Source organism: Monodelphis domestica, chromosome 1 (assembly GCF_027887165.1).
Source record: "Monodelphis domestica isolate mMonDom1 chromosome 1, mMonDom1.pri, whole genome shotgun sequence".
NCBI classification, from domain to species: domain Eukaryota; kingdom Metazoa; phylum Chordata; class Mammalia; order Didelphimorphia; family Didelphidae; genus Monodelphis; species Monodelphis domestica.
Genome location: NC_077227.1, coordinates 7,699,217 through 7,718,853, shown reverse-complemented (window position 1 = coordinate 7,718,853; position 19,637 = coordinate 7,699,217). Strand labels below are relative to the sequence as shown.

At 52.5% G+C, this 19,637-nt stretch overlaps 1 protein-coding gene across 1 annotated transcript in view; it reads left to right on the top strand.

Moving 5' to 3' along the window:
- The window catches only part of LOC103102080 (dedicator of cytokinesis protein 1-like), a 138,445-nt gene that overhangs the window by 22,967 nt on the left and 95,841 nt on the right, over positions 1–19,637 (top strand). The window contains exons 2-4 of the mRNA XM_056815042.1: positions 9,417–9,500; positions 15,867–15,907; positions 18,243–18,298. Coding sequence (XP_056671020.1) covers positions 9,417–9,500; positions 15,867–15,907; positions 18,243–18,298 — 181 coding nt within the window. The remainder of the gene's footprint in view (positions 1–9,416; positions 9,501–15,866; positions 15,908–18,242; positions 18,299–19,637) is intronic.

The window sequence follows — 19,637 nt, the reverse complement described above, 5'->3', positions numbered from 1 at the left end:
CTGCTCCCTCCTCCGGCCCCATCCCGACATTTTGGATTTCCTCGTACCTGTCCGTCCTTTCTGCTGCGGATCCCTGGCCTCCCGGAAGGCCAACTCGTTTTCTTCTCATTCTAAAGGCTTGTTTTGGGCTTCCTCTTCTTGTCCTTTGCAGACATTTCCTCGGGAGTCTCTTGGGTCTGAGGGGAGGGGAAGGTCCAGTCTGGGATTCGGTGTCCCGACATGTGACAGTGCTGGTACTGCCTGGCTACCCCCAAGGAGAGACTCCCCTCCCCGACCAGCAGCACCATGACAGCCTCATCTCCCTCTCCACAGCCCCGCCAAATGGCCCTCGACTCCTTTCTTGGCCCCATTCAGATGGGCGGGTGGGAGGACTTGTCTTCCTCTTCGGAAGCATTTCTTAGGGCACGAGTCACTCCCGACGTCTCGGACTCGGCATCGAAGGATGCTGCTTCAGGACCCTCAGCCATGGCCCTCCTCAGACAGGAGGCCCAAGGCATTGTATAACAAGGGGCTGTGGGCCCTCGTGTAGCCCGATTCCTCGTCACGCTCCCCACAGGCGAGTACGTACGACAGCTCCTTCCCTCCCCAGGATGAGGCCATTCTCTTCCTGGGTCCTCTTCCATCTGACTGTGGGCCACAGCGAGGCCGTGCATTCTGGGTAGTGGGATTGGTGCAGATGCCCAGGACCTGGCCCTGAGCTCTCACTTTCCCTGGGTCTCTCTGGCGCTGGGCCTGGGGCCCCTGACATGGCCCGAGAAGGCCTGCGCTTCCCGTGAGGGCCCTGCTTTCTTCCTGTCTCGCAGGTGAGGCATCGAGCACCTGCCCTTGTGGTGTCTCCTTTCCTGGTCTCTCCCTCCCCATGTGACGATGGCCCGCTTCCCCTGTGCAGTGGCCCTGGGCGCATCGCCAGGCAGGCGCATGCATTCCCAGTGTTTATTCACCAGGCTCTGGAACACTGAGTGCTCTGTGTTGGGTTTTCTGTGGGGTTGGAGAAGCTCATTAGCAAGTCATCAGAAGGGGGGAAACAAGGCACAGGAAGGCCTCCCCTGCTTCCCAAAGAGCTGCAGGGGCTCAGAGGACCCAGGGCGTGGTGGTGCCTGCCTGGCTGTTGGGGAGCCTTGGCTTACTCCGCCGCCTTGGGCCTGGGGTTAAGCAGCTAATGCTGGACACAGAATTGCCCCTGGTGCATCAGGCCTTCCTCGTTGGGGGTGGGGGGGGACCCATGGGATTGGAAGAGAGCGTCCTGGTAGTACACAGTGTGGGAGGGAAGGTAACCTCATGGTCAGCCCCAGCTAGAGCGAGCCCGGAATTCCACATGTCTTACCCAACACCCACCCAGCTTCAAGACCGGCACATTGCTGGGAGGGCCAGAGCAGGGCCCGGGACTGACATCCTTCCCTTGTTTTGCCCGTTACAAGAATGACTGGATTCTTGTCTGACCTCTAGCAATGAAGGCCTGTTTATCAGCCTCGTATCCTCGTATGCCCCTCGGGGTCTCGCAGCGGCCCAGTTGGGTGGAGATGCTCAGGACTGCCAGCTCCGAGGCCTTCTTGGTCATCTCCTCTTCTGCCCACTGCCTCGCCTTGATTTGGTAATTCTGTATGTCTAGATATGTGTGTGTGTGTGTGAAAAAAGGATTCGGAGTGCAGAATAGATCTACAAACGAGAAGGAATATGCCATGTAGATTACTTCTGGGGGTGCTGTTTCCTATACAGTGTGAGCTCCACAAGAACAGGGGCTGCCTTATTTTCTTTGGTTTCCTCTATGTGCACACTGCATGGTACACATTAGCTGCTGAATAAATGCTGAAAGCCCGAGACCTGGCCAGGTTACAGGCAGAAGAGGCTGATGCAGAAAGACCTCGAATGTGGGGCCTGAGACACCAGAGCTGTTGTTCTGTCCCTGTCCTTTGCTATGTCCTGGCATTGTGCTAGACAGACAGAATGAGCAGATTATTATTTTTACGTGACAAAATGATAGTAAAATGATTTAACACAGAATGGGGGCCACTTGCTCCCCTTTCTTCCCCTTCTTTGGTCCTCAGTTTCATGATGGGGAGTCGTCAGAACTGAAACAGTCCCTTAGACCGATATTCCCATTTTATAGTTGAAGAAACTGGAGTCCAGGAATGATCAATGACTTGCCCAAGGTCATACAGTATCAGCAGAAGGAAGGATTTGAAACTAGACTCTTCCACTTAAGAGTCAGTGGTGTTTCCACTGGATGAAGTTGCCTCCCCAAACTTTTCATTTTAATCATGGAACTGCCGAGATGCCGATATCTGGTGGTTGTTTGGTCACACAGAGGGAAACTGAGAATAAGACCTGGGAAGCGCCTGACCTAACTGGGAGTGGAGATCATGGGATAGGGGAGCAGGATCCAGATGTGGAGTCAAAAGACCCAGGTTCCAATGTCAACCTTGACCACTTCTTCCTGTGTGACCTCTTCCCTTTTCTGCATTCTCTCTGTAGACCAGAGAGTTTAGGTGACCTGACCAAGGTCACACAGGCAGAGAGTAGAGGCCAGGACTGGACTGGAATGTGCCTGTGGGGCAGTTTTGACCCTTCAGAAAGTCCTGGGAGGTGTGAGTCGGATTCTTTTGACCCAGGTCAGTTTCTCAGCCCCTGATGATGACTGTGGCTGTTGACCCATTGCCCTTTCCCTCCCACTGCAAAATCAACATAAGGCCCATGATATGTTCCTGCTTGTGGGTCAGCAGCATTTTTTTCAAGTGGAATGATACCTTGATGGATAGCTCCCATTTTCCTACCACCTACAATAGCAGCCATTCCCCCTGGGGCTTCTGACCTGCTGACATAACAGCTCATGTCCCCTGTCCATTCTCTGGTCTTCTCCCACCCACTGTGATTTCTTCAGAGGGGAGAATTCCCACCCATGGCCACAAGCTCCACTGATGCACCTCAACAACCAGGATCTGATTTAGACTCTTGGAGAGTTGTTGCAGGGCATAGAGATGTTCAATGACTTACCCAGGGTCACCCAGCTATCCTTGGTTCAAAAAGCTAAAAATAGAAATAGAAATAGACCACCTATTTGGAGCTGCCTCTTGTGTACTCACACCCTGGGTCACTGGGGTCTTTCTGGGGGACTGTGGAGGCTTAGGACCCAGGCTGGGCTTCTTCTCTGGGGCCTCTCTGGCAGGAGCCTTCTAAGGCCCCTGGACCCCTTCTCAGAACTCAGAATCAAACCTTGAATGACCAAGGAAATTAACTGTTGAAATTCTGTGATCAGAATAGAAATGAAGAAGTCAGTGGACCAGATTGAGAATGATTGTCTTTGACCCTTGGCTCTGGGCAAGTCACTTTCCTGTTTGTGCCTCAGTTTCCTTCTTTGTTTTTAAATGAAAGTCTTGGCCTAGAGGATCTGAGTTCACTTTTTGTTCTAGAACTGTTGACTCAGAAGTTTCATGTGAAGAACCTGAGAGAATTCTGCCCAGAAAAAGTGGAAATGACTTTGATGAAGCACTAGGATGTATCACTGAGGCTGCCTGAGTGCCTTCTGGGAAGACCAAGCCTGAAATTAACCCTCCAAAGAGGAGCTGATACTCCCAGACTTCCAAAGGAAAAGGTCTTCCCAGCCCACCTGGATGGAGGCCTCTTTTTTTTTTTTAACCCTTACTCTCTGTCTTGGCGTCAATACAGTGTATTGGTTCTAAGGCAGAAGAGTGGTAAGGGCTAGGCAATGGGGGTCAAGTGACTTGCCCAGGGTCACACAGCTAGGAAGTGTCCGAGACCACATCTGAACCCAGAACCTGCTGTTTCTAGGCCTGGCTTTCAATCCATTGAGCTACCCAGCTGCCCCCAATGGAGGCTTCTTTCTTCAAGGCTTTTGGATTGGTGGCTTTTCACCAGTCACTTATCAAGTACTTGTGCTTGGTGGCAGGGGCTGAACTTGGGTTCTGTTGACATGATCTATAAGGACCAGGCCACCTCCATGCTGTGGGGAGGCTTTTGGAGGGCTTTAAGGAAGCCACTCACATTCATATATATAAATATCAGTCCTATTACAGCCCCTCCTTTCCCATTCCTGCCTTTAATTATTCATAGCACTTCTTTGCTTCTCATATCCAAACTCTACATGAAACATTGCTACAGGGCATGTTGCTGCTAGAAGGATGCTTTAGATATTATTAAAACTAGGAGCTATGAACAGAGGTGGGCTGCCTTTTGTCTCTGCTTCTGATATAGGCACGTCGGGGTATTCCTTGTCCTTGTGGCTGTTCTCATTTCCTTTTCCATCCCGCCTGACCCATTTAGTCACAGAATTTGCCCCAGTATGGGCTGGGTTTGGATGCTGAAGCTCCTTTCAAGAACAGCCCTTGGAGCTTCCATGAACTCAACACACATTTAGTAAAGATCTCCTGGGCCCTGGGGCCTGGGCCCCTGAATGGAGCACTCTTGAGTGAACAGATAGAGGGTTCCACACTTGTAGGGTAAGCCTTGAGAGATATGTTAATCCGAATTGACCACTCCCACGTGAAGATGCTGAAGGCCTTCTTTCTGGGCTTTCTGGCACTGAGAGGAAGAAATGGCTTATTCTGTGCATTTAACCCAAGCTAGGACAATGCTGCCAGCACCAAGGTAGGAGAGGGTTTATCCACCTTCAGCATTTGGACTCCAACCTTCAGGATTCATGTAGTCCAAGGTGTGTGTGCACTCTCCAAGGCCAGGCAGACCCAAAGAGCTATTCATAGCCTGCTAGACTCAAAGACAACCCCCTGCCATCCTGCCTGGGATCTTCAGAGTTCTCCTGTGTAGAGTGTGGTAGGGATTTCCAAAGTTCTGATGTCTCAAATGTGGCCGAATACTTAAATGATAAAAGAGATTTGCTTTTGTATGTTGTAGCGGTAGAGATTAGACATGGGGAGCCTGGATCTGTGACTGAATGGATAGAAGGAACTCCTGGATAAGGACATGGCTTTTACCAGGGCAGGTTGGCATCTTTCCTGCTTGTGCTCCCTCCCTCCAACTGTTTAGTTGGGTTGAAAGCATTCTAAAAACCTGCAAGCCCTGGAGAGATGGTTGTTGGATGGAAGTGGGAAAGGGAAGAAGGCCTAATAGGTGCCAGACTCTGTGCTAAGAGCTAGGCACCCAAAGAAAGGGGCAAGCCAGTTCCTGTCGCCTAATGGGGGAGACAACAGGATGGGTGTACAAACAGGATCTCTACGGGCCAACTTTGGGGTTACCCTCAGAGAGAAGGCACAAAGACCAAGGAGGGCTGGGGAAGGTGCCACTTCAGCTGGGACGAGAAGGAAGGCAGAGATGGGGAGGGAGAAGATTTCAAGTATGAAGGACCAAGGGCCAGAGCCATTCAGCATCTCTGTCCTGATGACAATTCTACTCCCACCCCGCATTTCCATAGCATTCTGAGGTTTGCATGTGGGTTTATGGGGATGTTTTCTGGTGTCCGAGTTTATGAGTGCTGGGTTTGCTGCTGTTGCTGAGAGACCCACAGAGGCCAGTGTCCTGTGTAGACCAACCAAGGTTTATTTGAGGGGCTTGCAGCAATTCCCTGGAGGGGTCGGGTGGGATGGAAGGTGGGGGTAGGGGAGAAAAGTTAGCAGATCTCCAGGTCCAACATTTAACTTTTCCTGCTTCATATTTAGAGGCAGCATGGTGGCCAGCAAGCCCTGACTTGGGAGACAGAGAGGGGGCTTGGAGTCAGACCATCCCATGATGCTTCTTCCTTACATGACCTTAGGGGACCTAAGCACCAGGAGCCTCAGTTTCCTCCTCTGGAAAATAAGACTGTTGTATTTGATAGCTTTTGGGGTCTCCTCCAGACCTAATAGAGGGTCAGGAATGGGAAGGACTGTAGGGGATAGCCCCGTGCACTGTTCTCATCATATAGAAAAGGTCAGAGGGGGAGAATGACTCGACCCTGGTCTCTCAGCCTGAGTCCCAGAATAATAGGGATTTGAGCTAACATTCTTAGATTTCCTGCTCAGGCTTCTTCCCAGAGGGCCCCATTACCCCTGTTATTCCTGCTTCTGTTCTTGCATTCTCACTTGGTTTTTGTACAGTTTGCAAAAGAAATTAATTATTTATTAGCCATTTAACTTTAAAGACCAGCAGCTAGACCAAATGAACTTGCTTTACAGCTATTTACATTTGAATAAATGAACTTGAGCAAATAAAATGTCCACAACAGCTGGACTGTCCATCCCTTTGGGTCCTTATCCACTTTTTTTTTTTGGCTTTATGTCTTCATGCTTTTTCTTCAAGCCCGCTGTAATTAGTACATATAATCTGTTCTGGGCTGCTTCTCGCTCATTCTTCTTTTTCAAATTAAATAAGAAATGTATTATGATGATTTTTTCCTTAGCGTTATTTCGCACAGGTTCTTCCAGGTTCTGTACACTCTTCTGTGAATGCATGGACTTTAATTACACCGTACCACTCCATTACACTGATGGCATTATGTCCTTGTCTCTCCTTCTGAGGCTCCTTCTCCTTTTCCCCTCATTCCTTTCTCTTCTCTCATCTTCAGTTTCTCCCTCTTCTTCTCTGGCCTCTTCCCTGATGCCCATTGACTGGCCCGAGTCTTTTTAGACCTTCATTTGTCCTTGCCATCCCCTCAGCTATTGTCTTATATCTCTCTTCCCCAAAGGATCATCTCTGCTCCCTGTACCTTCTATGTCTTTTGCTGTCCTTCCTACTCACTTCTCAACCCCTGTGGTCTGTATCCTGACTTCCATGACTCAAGAAAATCTCCCCTCCCCAAAGTTATCAGTGATTTCTTTTTCCCCCAACCCTCACCTTCCGTCTTGGAATCAGTACTGTGTATTGGTTTCAAGGCAGAAGAGTCCTAAGGGCTAGGCAGTGGTGGTTAAATGACTTGCCCAGGGTCACACAGCTAGGACGCATCCTGCTGTATGCCAGATGCCATGCTTGGTGCTTTTCAGATAGATTTGTAACCTCAGACTTAGGCTTGTCCCCTGCTCTTCCTCAGCCCTCTTCTCCATCCAGTTATCATCTTGGTGTTTCTCCCTCCACAGCATCTCTTGGGCAGTTCACAGGAGCCTCCCTGGCTTTAGGGTTCAGTTCCCTCCCACCTTGGGGGTAAATAGGCTGACTCAGGCATACCCAAATTGCCCAAGGTCACACTGGTACCCAGATGGGAGTGCACTTGGGCCTGGGGCTGTCTCCGGATGCAGGGAGAATCTGACATTTAGAGCAGGAAGAGACCTCTGATGAGGCCCTGGAAGGTCAGACCTCTTGTTGAAGATGACCCAGGTCTGAGATTGAACGCTTTGTCCTCCCCTTCCCAAGGCAGGCCTCTTTCTTGGTCCTCAGGTTTGGTGTCCTTAGAGGAGTAACTCAAAACCTCCGTTCTCTAGCACAAATGATAGGCTGTTGGGCAATCCCATTGACATGTAAAGATCCTGAGACTGGAGCTGCCATTTTGATCCCTACAGATGCTGAAATGGGTCCAGTGTGCCTCGTTGATTTTCTCTGTAGGGCCAGTGAAGACGAGCAGAGTCATTCCAGAGTGGGTCGGGGAATGCCACATTTCACGGGGCTGGGACTTGTCTAGACCCTGGAGAAATAAATACTCATCTCGTAGCATTCTCTGAATGGACGACAGATGGCTAAGCAAACCCAGATTCTGTTGGGATTGGTAATAGGAAGCGGCCTCTGGGGTAGCCGATTTTCTCTTAGATGGAGGAATTTCATGGTTCTACAGCAGGTACGTCGGAGGCCCGGATCTAAGCATGTTAATAACGGGAGCTGACATTTATGTCATACTTTAGTCTGCCAAGCATGTCACGTGGCAGAGCGCCTGGCACAAAGTAGGCATCTAAATAGTTTGCTGACGCAGGATGAGCTCCGTCTCCTGTCACAACTGTCAGATTTCCCCCTGGCGCCTGCTCACAAAGGACTCCCCAAAAGTCCTTGCCAGACACAGCAACGCCAATCCTTGCCCTCCAGAAGCTCCCAGGCTAATGGGGGGCACCTGGGGTGGGGGACATGCAAACAAGATTTAGATGGGAGAAAGTGGAGGCAGCCTCTCCATCGAGCCTTAAGGAGGCTGGAGTGGAGATCGAGGGAAGCAGAGCATTCCTGCCAGTGACAGTTGGGCGCTGGGGTGTCACGTAGGACACTCGGGGGAGCCAAGGCTGGCCTCGAGTTATACATGTAATCCATCCCTAAGCCTTTGGAGGTGCCTGCTGCGTGCCGAAGCATCCCTCTCCTTGTCTCACTCCCCCTCATCCCGCACATCCCACCTGTGTCCTCCCCGGCCTCCTCTCCTCCTATGCATCCTCCTCTCTGACTCGTTCCTTCAGCATCCCTGCCTGGGACCGTGAGCATCCTTCACAGGCTGTCAGATGGGCCTTCCTAGGCCGTGGCAGCATCAAACATAGAGAGCCGCCTCCTCCTCCCTCTCCGTACTCTGGTCTCTGGATCTCCCGACTCCGGGCATTTCCCCTGGCTGCTGCCCCCTGGCGCGCTCTCTCCTCATCCCTGCCTGCTCAGCTAGGGGTCCTGGGGGGTCTTGGGGGGTCTTGGGGGGCGGGGGCTGGTTTGGCCTTTCCCTGAATCCCTCGCACCCAGCTCGGGGCCTGGCACCCAGGAGGAGCCTCAGCTCTCCTCCACCTTCGGGCTTCTTGGCTCCTCTGGGCAGGAGCCTTTCCAGGGGACCCTTCCCTGCCATCGCTCCGGGCTCATGGCTCGTGAGGGTGCCGAGTACAGTGCCCAGCGCCCAGCTGGGGCTCCATGAATGCTTGGCCGCCTGACGTGGAGAGGGCGGGCAAAGACAAGCGTCCCGGGTATCTGCGGGGGGCTGTTGGGCCCCTCTAGCCCCCCCCCCCCCCCCGCCCAGGCCTCCCTCTGCTGAGCCCTCGGCCCCCTCTACACTGAATCCCCAGAGCCTTTCTCTGCTCGGGTTGTCTCCCCTCAGGTGGGGCCGTGGAGGGGCTTTTTGGTATCTCCAGACGCCCTGGGGGGGCTGCCATGGTCCGGCTGTCCTGGAAAGCTGCAGGAATGATGCTAAGAAAGGGGCCAACCTGTTCGTGCCTCCTAAGCCACAGGGCTGACGCGGACCCGGGAGGCAGCAACCGGAGGAAGGGAATCAAGCTCTTTGGGACGATGCTTTTTGGGGCGTTTCTCCTTCCCATGCTTGGCCGGCGCCATCCCAGGGAATCGGCCGGCCTGTCTTTCCTTGGTCCCTCCAGCTCTGAGCCACCCACCAGGCACCTTCTGGAGGCAGGAGCCTGGCCTGTGCCTCCAATGCAGCCTAGATGGACTCGGAAAGGCCCACAACGAGAGGCGGCTTTCCGCAGCTCTGCCCGAACAAGCGGCGGATTTTCGTTCAGTTCTGAAATGACAAGAGTGGCTTCTGTGGAGGGCGGCGGCTTTCTGTGTTTGCTAATAGCTTTTCCCCTTTTCCTCAGCTTTCTATAACTACGATGCCAGAGGAACTGATGAGCTCTCTTTGCAAATCGGGGACACCGTGCACATCTTGGAAACGTTCGAAGGTAGGCACACGCTGCCCGGATTGCTGCCGCCTCCCCTGCCAGGCACACGCTGCCCGGATTGCTGCCGCCTCCCCTGCCGGGCACACGCTGCCCGGATTGCTGCCGCCTCCCCTGCCGGGCACACGCTGCCCGGATTGCTGCCGCCTCCCCTGTGTGACAAGGAAAATCACTTTAAAAGACTGATATATATTAATTTAAGGTCGCCAAGGAATTCAGCTATGTAATTCCTAAATGAAAACTCAAGTCAGCAGTCAACCTTTTATAGAGTTTAATTACAAACAGGAGGAAGAAAGGAATTAGAGATAGAGAGAGAGAGGGAGAGAGAAAGGGGAGAGAAGGGAATAGGGCTTAAATACCCCTTCTGTTTAGGCTGGGCCAAAAGGCCCAAGCCCTTAGATAGCTGAGGCAAAGAAAGGAGATCAGTCCCTATTACTCATGTGACCAAAATGGAGAAACAGTCTCAGGGGCCTCCACCTCCAGCTCCCTTCAGAGCCAACTCTCAAAGCACCACCTCTCAGACCAAAAACCTCTCCAACCAACCCTCTCAGTCCTCAGACCCCTCTATCTTTAAGGAAACCATCCAAGTTCCCTCCCCTCAGTTCTCACATCTACCAATCACTGTCCATGTCTTCCTTGTGCCAATGGTGGCTCTACCTTAACCCAGGACCGCCCAGAGGTCTGTGGCTTTGCACATGTCTGTTGAAGGTCATATTCTCAAATAATTAAATCTTGATCCTTTGCTACAGCCCTTCCTAAATCCTGTTTCCCTGAGTAGGGTAGAGATTGGAATAATTAAATTTTGATCTAGGCTGCAGCTCTTCCTAAATCCTGTTAGGACTGAGTAGGGTGGAGACTGTAATTTCCAAGACCTGGTTCTGTCATTCCAAGTATCTCTATTGTATCAATTCTAAAATCAATCATGACTCAAAGAAATTCCTGTTCTATGCTTAAGCATAGGTCAAAGCCCTTTCCATTGTTCAGCAAAAGGTTTCTGTCCTAAAGTAATCTTAAGAAGGGAGGAGGAGGAACCTCCCATGCCAATGGGGTTCACATTCCAATAGAGTTCCCACTATCAATAGGAAATTTTTCAAGTATGAAATTTCCCAATGGTGAAATTTCCAACATTTATATGTCTAAGAAATTTTAAGGTTTACACCTGCCGGGCACACGCTGCCCGGATTGCTGCCGCCTCGCCTGCGGGCACGTGCTGCCCGGATTGCTGCCGCCTCCCCTGCGGGCACGTGCTGCCCGTATTGCTGCCGCCTCCCCTGCCGGGCACACGCTGCCCGGATTGCTGCCGCCTCCCCTGCCGGGCACGCGCTGCCCGGATTGCTGCCGCCTCCCCTGCCGGGCACGCGCTGCCCGGATTACTGCCGCCTCCCCTGCCAGGCACACGCTGCCCGGGGTGCCACACCTAACTCATGTAACGCTGTGGCGGGCTGCTGCTTCTCCCACGTGCAAGAGTAGCTTTTCTTTCCTGAAGAACCCTTTTCTGCCTAGTGAATGCTAGTCCTCTGCTTGCTTTCTCTGGAGTAGTGGAGAGCTTTGCTATCATTTAAATAAAATATTCTGAAGAGCACCTCAGCTCTACAAGGGCCTTATTTCAGCTTATAATGTTCTTTGCCGCAGTGACGGGCCTTTTATACATTCAGAGCATCTCCATTGTAAGTGGAGGCCGTGCTGAATTCTTATTCAGCCTCCACTTAAAAAGAGGACTCGGTGGGCTCTCTCTCCTTCCTGGGCTTGCTTTGGCTCTGAAGCGGGATGGATTATGGGGGCTCAGTTTGGTCTGCAGTGGTGCCACGGGGAGCCCCTCGGATCTCTTCTCCCCTCCCCCCGTGCCAGTACTAAGCGGTCTGGGGCCGCGGTGGGCCTGGTGCGAGTGGCAGCAGGGACAGTGCCTTGAGGGCTTGGAGAGGCGCGGGCACGGCCATGTCCTTGGCTTTATGAACATCGGCGGGGCAGGAAACCTTTGGGTTTGGGCTGGCACTGTAGAAGAGAGAAGCGCTAATAGCCGGGGGTGGGGGTGGCTCTGCTTCTCTTCTCCAAATCAGAGAGAGGGGTTTTAGGAGGGATTTTGCCCCCTTTGGGGGGATGACAGCCATAATACTAATAATGCTAAGAATAGCACTTGTGCAGCACTTTAAGACTGCCAAGCTTTTGGAACGTGTGGAACGTTGCAAAGTGTGATTCCTCCATGAGTGCAGGTTAGAGCCTTCTCTTCAGGGATAATCTTGGAGAATCACCTCTAGCATTGAAAAGCTAAGCGACTTGTGCAGGGTCGTGCAGCTAAGGTCAAGATGGCCAACCATTTCAGACAACAACCGTTTCAGAACTGGGAGGGACCTTTGAGGCTTCTAGGAACACCCATAAAAGGATTCCCTTCCGTAAAATATCAGATGGGCTGAGTCAGCCAGCCTTTCCACAGAAGTCTCCATTATGGGAGAACCTCTAACCTTTAAAGGTGTCTGTTTCCCCTTGGGGTCACTCCAGGTAGGTATTAGGAAGTTTTTCCTTATTTCCTGTGATTGCTTAGATAGATTGATGGGTGGATGGATGGATGGATGGATGGCTGGACAGATGGAAGGACGGACGCATGGATGGATGGACAGATGGGAGGATGAATGGATGGATGGACGGATGGATGGATGGAAGGATGGACGGATGGATGGGCAGATGGATGGACGGACGGACAGATGGATGGATGGATGGACGAAAGGACAGATGGATGTAAGGACAGATGGATGGATGGATTAACGGAAGGATGGATGGAAGGAAGGATGGATGAATGGATGGATAGATGGAAGGATGGATGGAAGGAAGGACAGATGGATGGATGGATAGAAGGATGGATGGATGGATGGATGGAAGGATGGATGGACGGATGGATAGATGGATGGATGGATGGACGGATGGAAGGACGGATGCATGGATGGATGGATAGATGGAAGGATGGACGGATAGATGGGCAGATGGATGGACGGACGGACAGATGGATGGACGAACGGACAGATGGATGGAAGGACAGATGGATGGATGGATGGACGGACGGATGGAAGGAAGGATGGATGAATGGATGGATAGATGGAAGGATGGATGGAAGGAAGGACAGATGAATGGATGGATAGAAGGATGGATGGATGGATGGAAGGATGGATGGACGGATGGATAGATGGAAGGATGGATGAATGGATGGGTGGATGGATAGATGGAGAGATGAATATATAGAATGATAAAGAGATAGATAAGTAGATAAATTAATAGATGGATACATAGACAAGCAGATAAATAAACAGATGGATAGAGAGATAAGCAGAGAGGTAGCGAGATGGATTAACAGATGGATGATGGATAGAGCATACCAGAGTGGACATTTGTACCAGGTACAAGCTTAATAAACAGAATTTTACTGATAGGTGGTGGAGTGAGACAGAGGGAGGGAGGAAGGAAAGGAAGCTAGAACCTTGGGCCTCTCCTATATGGAAGTATTCTGAAGAGTTTCAAGGAATTCAGAACCATCACAGAAAGAAGCATCCTCTTCCCTCCATCTCCTCCATGTAATTTTTTTTAAAAACCCTTACATTCTCTCTTAGAGATAGTGCTAAGTATTGGTTCCAAGGTAGAAGAGTTGTAAAGACTAGGCAATAAGGGTTAAGTGACTTACTCAGGGTCATACTGCTAGACACCTCATTTATTTCCAACCTTCTCGCATGAGCTGCATTTTGTGAGGGCCAAATAAACACTGGGGGCTCCAGGGCTGCCTGTCAGATGAGCCAAAGAATGTTTCGGGGACTATGGTGCAATCTAAAACGTGACTGTCAGAAGTCCTTGGATAAGCTTTAGCTCAGGCCCTGGAGCCCAGTTTTAAAGATTTTCTTTGTCCAAAGAGCATGAGGGCACTGGGCCGCCATGTTTTCAGCAAGCTGTGACAGGCCTGTCTGTCCTTCCCCAACACCTCCTGGCACGACAGATCTGTTAAAATGCCAGTGTCCCACTGCCGCTATTTCTGTGTCTGACTCATGCTGTCAGAGAGTTTCATTGCATTTGTACCTTTTACACTTAAAATAGAGAATCTGTGAAATCTGTTTTCTTCGGTTTGGCCTTGCCTGGAAACAGACGTGAGGCAGTGGCAGCAGATGCCCGCCTTACAGGAGATCAGAGGTTGGACGGGCACCCCTGACCTGTTCTGTCGTTAGATTTGGGACAGTTGGAGCCCCTCAGCCCGAATGGCGGAGGTTTCCGGTCACTGGAGCTGACTAAACTCAGAAAGTGGCTCCTCCAACGCGGGGCCGAAGCTCCTCTTCACTGTCCGCGGAAAGTCATGATGTTTTGGCACCGTTTGGAGAGTCACGGACCCTTAAGGGAAACAGAAACAAACACACCTGTGTCATAGGATCATTTGGGGGTTTTGCACATTCAGAGTTTAGAGCTGCAGAAGGGACTCTGAGGTCATCTTGACCGAGGGAGACTTGAGTTTGAAGGACCCTCACTGGCACCCTGACCCTGAGGCCAGCCAGCTCTCTCTTCACTGAGCTATGACACCATTTCCTTTTACTTTTAGAAGAAATCTTGTCGATAGCTTGGGTTCTTACTTTCATTCTTCTTCTTCGCATAGAGCCTCTTTTCTTAACAAGGAATAATTTGGAAATGTATTAATGTTTAAAGGTTTTTAATTTTAAAAATTTAATTTAAAAATTTTTTAAAGAAAAAAGAAGTGGAGAAAAATGAGCAAAATGGAGCAATACACGCCATCTTGATAATAAAGGGACTCTTATTTTAGTGAATGATTTCCTTTATAAGGTAGCTGTTGATTTTAGCCAGCAAAGTGACAGTTGGGGCAGCTTCATAGCCTGGAGGATAGGAGGCCTGGCCGGGAATCAGGAAGACTCTTCTTCCTCAGTTGAGACACTTGCTAGCAGGGTGACCTTGGGCACGTCACTTCACCCCGTTTGCCTCCCTTTTCCCATCTGTAAAATGAGCTGGAGAAGGAAACGGTAGAGCACGCACATATCTGCGGAGTCTCAGAGCCTTTTGGGGATCCCCGTCCCTTTCCCAGACCTCCCTGGCCTGCCGCTCTGCCTGCTCGGGCTCCTCGTGTGCCCGCAGAGTGCGGTCAGGGAGGAGAGTCGGCTTTGCCCGACCCCCGGGAGGCTGGGGGAGAAGCATCAATCACGTTCTTCGGGAACCAGCCCGTGGCATCTTCCCAGAATGCCCTTCTTCCATTTTCAAGGGTCCGTCTTACGGCCCCTTCTAGCATCTACCTGGAACCGAGTAGATGCTTAGTCAGTGCTCTGAAGTGGGCTTGCTTGATCCGCCTTAAAAGCAGAGCCTTTGAGAACCAGCCTCACCTTTGCCCTAGAAGGACTACTGTAGACCCTCTCCGAGGCCGAAGCGCGGCACGGGGCTGGGCAGTGGGGGTGAAGGGACAGGCCTAGGTAGCACAGCTGGAAGGGGTTGGAGGTCACATGTGCACCCAGGACTTCCTGCCTCCAGGCTTGGCTCTCCATCCACTGAGCCCCCTCTCTGCCCCATAGAGCGGGTCTTTATGCCTTTGCACCCCTGCCATTTCTTCCACGAGAATGAGGTCCCCTTGAGCCGAGGGGCTGTGTTTGGTTATTAAGATGAAAAAGGTGGCTCAGTGGCCAGAGAGCCGGGCCCAGAGATGGGAGGTCCTGGGTTCCAATCTGGCCTCAGACCCTTCCAGCTGGGCGACCCTGGGCCAGTCCCTTCATCCCGATGGCCTAGCCCCGGCCGCTCTTCTGCCTTGGAACCCAAACCCGGTGCTGATTCTGAGATGGAAGAGATGAGGCAATAGTTGGGAAGGGCTTGGCACCGTCCCTGGCACACGGGGAGCCTTCCGGGCCAGTTGTTGTTGCTCTTCTCCGTCCTCCCAAACAGCAGGCAGAGGCTGTGCTCAAGGACTTGTCGCATGAGTGAATGGCGGAAGGAAGCGGAAGCACAGCGCAGAGATGCTATTTTCATGGAAAAGTGACGTCATTTCTTGCCGAGGAAGTCGCCGGGCTGGTGCCCTCCGTCGTGCCACGTCCTCGTCTCCAGCACTTTCCCTCTTGGCTCTTTCTCTAGACGCCCGTGCGGGCATCCTTGTTGCCAGCCTCCAGCAAAGGAGATGCCAGGACGTTGGAGGGTGGGCGGAGCCACTGCCCGGAGGGGGCCCGTCAGCCCCCGTTTAGGCGCGTGGCCGGAGCTCTCTGAGCTCGGCCCCTCCCGGAGGCTGGGGGCTCCCGCTGGGGCCTGGCACGTGCCAGGCACGCGGTCGCTTCCTCTCGACGTCTGCACTTCCTCTGCAGCTCGACGGGCCGGGAGGCTGCGGGCGATCCTTTACTCACGTCTTTTCTCTTTCTTTAGGCTGGTACCGAGGATATACGCTGAGGAAAAAGTCTAAGAAGGTACGTTCTCTCCAGGTCCCCTCTATGCCCTTTTCGAGGCAAACTGGCCAAGACCGCGGCGCCTCTCGCGCTCTTTGGACCGGCTCTAGCTCTCTTGGGTGAACTGACCCTGACCTGCGAAAGGCTGGCTGACAGCTGGCCGGATTCGCTGTGAATGGTGACTGGCCCCCAGGGCCTGGGCTCGGCCGGCCAGGCGGGGTGGGCGTTTGCCCCTTCTTGGGCCGGTGCCGCTGGCCACCCTTGCCCGATGCGCCCCGCTGCCCAGGGGTGGCACTTGGCTCTCATCCTGCTGAGCAGACGCCGCCTTCCTTGATTTCCCCTCTGCTGCTTCTGCCCGTTTTTTAAACCCTTCCGCATGGGGGGGGGGACACTAATAGCCGCAGGCACTCGGCCCCTTTTCCTTGGGGCCAGGCGCTGGGCCACGTTGTTGTTTAAACCCGACCTTCCATCTTAGCGTCCGTACTGTGTCCCGTTCCAAGGCTGGGCCATGGCGGTGAAGGGACTTGCCCACAGGAAGGGTCGAGGCCCCATGGAACGCAGGTCCTCCGGGGCCGGGCCGAGCCTCTCGCTGGCCCCCCCCCCCCCCCCCCCCCCGCATTGCTTGAAAGCTTGAAAGCGCCCTTTTCCTCCTAGCCGCGGTGCCCCGTGGCTCCGGCCCGGCCAGCATTGGAGGCATCCAGCCTCTCCAGGAGGGACGGGAGCCTTCCCGCCTTGGCCCCTGGGCCTCCCCGGCCTTCCTCTTCTTCCAGGTCTTTGACTGTCTAGGAACTTCTCTGTGATTTTCCATTGGGGCTCCCAAACGCTTGTTTTCGGCCTCTTCAGCTGGCCCGGCTGTCCATGCTTGCTGCCTCCCTGCTGCCGGGGCTTTGGTTTGCACCCTTTGCTGGCGGCCGCTCTGGGCGTCGCTCTCCCTCTCTGGGGGCCGGGAGACGGCTCACGGGCCCCTGCAGAGAGCCGTGTATGAGGGAAGCCCATTGCAGCAAGCAGGCAGCCGCCGCTGGAGGAAAGGCAAAGACTTGTTCGCGGGCCCAGAGTGACCCAGCCACTTGCTCGGGCCTTTCCCAACCCTGAATCTCCTTCTAGGAGTCCAGCGAGGTCGGTCGTGCCGGCCTCATTGCCCCATTTGATAGCTGGGGAGCCGTGCTGTGACGTGGCCCTGCTCCATCACACACGCTACCCAGGGCAGGAGGGAGGAGTCTTCCATCGCCACCCTCCGCCCTATTGGTCCTGGCCAGACACCTGCTGCAGCCTTTGGGCATCTGGGCCCGGGGCCGAGAGGTGTCGCCTTCGAGTCCCATAGGATGAGCCAAGGGAGGCCGAGAGCGGATCCCCTTGCCCCTTGGGCGCTTGCCCGTGCTGCCTGGGCCTGGGAGGGCTCACTGGGCAGAGCTCTTCTGAAGTGGAGCCACATCCTGGTTCCTGCTCTTGAGAACTGGTCTGACCCGTCCGGCCCTCCGCCAGGCCTATTCTGTGGGATTCACTTGGCTAGTTCTGAAAGGGAGCCCGGATTGTAATTCATTCCGTGTCTCCGGGCAGCTTTTCTAAGCCCCGAGAAGCCCATCTTTTCCCACGCAAAGGGTGGGGGATGGGGACGGCCTTCACCTTTCTCTATTTCTGCTGGCGCTCGGCTGAAGAGAACACGTGCTGGGGATTCCTCCCTGGCCCCCAGAGTTGTTTTTAAGGCAGAAGCTGGCCTGTCACAGAGGTGCCCCCGAAGCCCTTTAATGTAAGGCCTCCGTGACCTCATTATGGCTTGTGCACATCGTTTTCTTCTTTGAATTGTTGAAAACGTTTAATTGACTTTATTTTAAAGTATTTTATGGCTCCCTTTTTTAGCATCACCTTCGTAGTCTCACATAGGTGTGTCTTCCCCGTCTAGCCCTTGTCACAGAGATTGAAAAGGAGAGAAAAAGTCTTCCTTTTGATTGAAATCGTTCTTATTCCTTTTTGGGTTCAAATTCCTTTCCAGCTTTCAGTTTTACGTTTTCTTTCCCTGGACTCACGTCTTCTGACCAACCCAGGAGTGTGAGCTAGTGGAAGGGGCCTTGGAACTGGGACTGGGGGGCCTGCCTGGAGGTCTTTCCTCTGACACGCCTTCACTTCGGGGTGTTGGGCCGTTGTTTAGCCTCCGTGAGCCCCGGCTTTCTCTCTTATGAAATGGGGATCCAAATAGCCCCCGTCTTGTCCAAGTTCGAATAGACTCAACCATTATAGGTGCAGCCAACGAGCAGAGCGTCCGGTGCAGTGACTGGCGATGTTTGCCTGGTGGGCGCCAAGTTGTCCGTCGGACGGGCGTGTTTGGCCTTCACGCTCATTGTTCTCTTCTCTCTCCAAGGGCATATTTCCTGCTTCGTACATTCACCTGAAGGAGGCGATAGTCGAAGGAAAAGGGTGAGTGAGACCTCCTTGGAGTTATCAATATTAGCAGGGTCGTGAGGGGCTCGGAGGGGATGAAGGAGTCGTGGCACGAGGCAGCCTGTCCAGAGAGGCGAGCTTCGCCCGCTGTTGCTCTGCCAGTGGGGCGATCCCTGCCCCACCTTCCTGTCCTGAGCCCCTGAGGCCCTCGCAGGGACCCAGGAAGCAGCCAGGACACGGGATACAGTCACGAGGGGAAGACTCGCCCCATGCCCGAGCCCCGCCAAGGAGCTCGCCTCGCTGCCCCGAGGAAGAGCAGCTCCGACCCTGCTAGCGTTCTGGGACCTTCCTGCGGCCGCCTTGCAGCAGCGGCTCCTTCTTTTCTCACCACAGTGCCCTCAAGCGGCTTCGAGCCCGAGCTTGTGTAAGATTTAAAATGTTTGAGGTCTTAAACTGTAGTGAGTTAAAATGGTGGAAGATATAAATTGTGATAGATATAAGAGAGGGTGAGTAAGTTTGACCGCAGAAATATGTTTCACTACAGTGTCTTGGGTTTTAAATCAAATATAAGGTGGTCGCCAGGGAATATATTCCCAATTATTCAAATACCCAAGTCAACTGGGTTTTATAGAGATTTTAATTAATACAAATGTGGAATTAAAGAAAAGAGAGAAAGAGAGAAAAGGAAATAAGTATGAAGGGCCTTAAGCCAACATGGCCTAGACCTGAGTCTTAAGAGAGAGAGATCAGTCAGTCAGTCTTTTAACACTCACCACAAGGTCTGCCTAAGCAAGGATTCTAGTGACACCAGGCCAGCTCCATCTCAGCTGACTTCACCAGCTCCCTCCTCCATCTGAATGTTTCAGAATCAGTCCTTCCTCAATCTGAATGTTTCAGAATGACCTCCAGCTCTTTTCTGAGCTCTTATTTTTAAGGGCAAAATTTCCTATATCACCTCCCCTAAGTTCTTCCATCTACCAATCACTGTAGATGTTTTCCAAAAGACAGCCCATTTTGAATTCACAGCTGAGTAGATTAATCTCTTTAGTAAGTTAGAAAAAAAATGCTGCTGTGTCGACTAATTTCATTAAGAGAAAACCTCTGAGTAAGTTTTCACCTTTTAGGTCTAAGTAGTTTACAAGTTGCCCCACCTTTATAGGCACTTAGCATCCCATTGTATCAATTCCAAAAACAGGCATGGCTCAAAGAACTCCTTTCCTTTATAAGTATGGTTTTCAAGTATTTTCATTGTTTAGCAAGGAGTTTTCTGCCCTAAAGCAGTCTTAAGTATGGGTGGAATTGAGGTCCTCCCATAGCAAGGAGTTTTCTCCCCTAAAGCAGTCCCAAGTAGGGATGGGGTAGAGATCCTCCCATA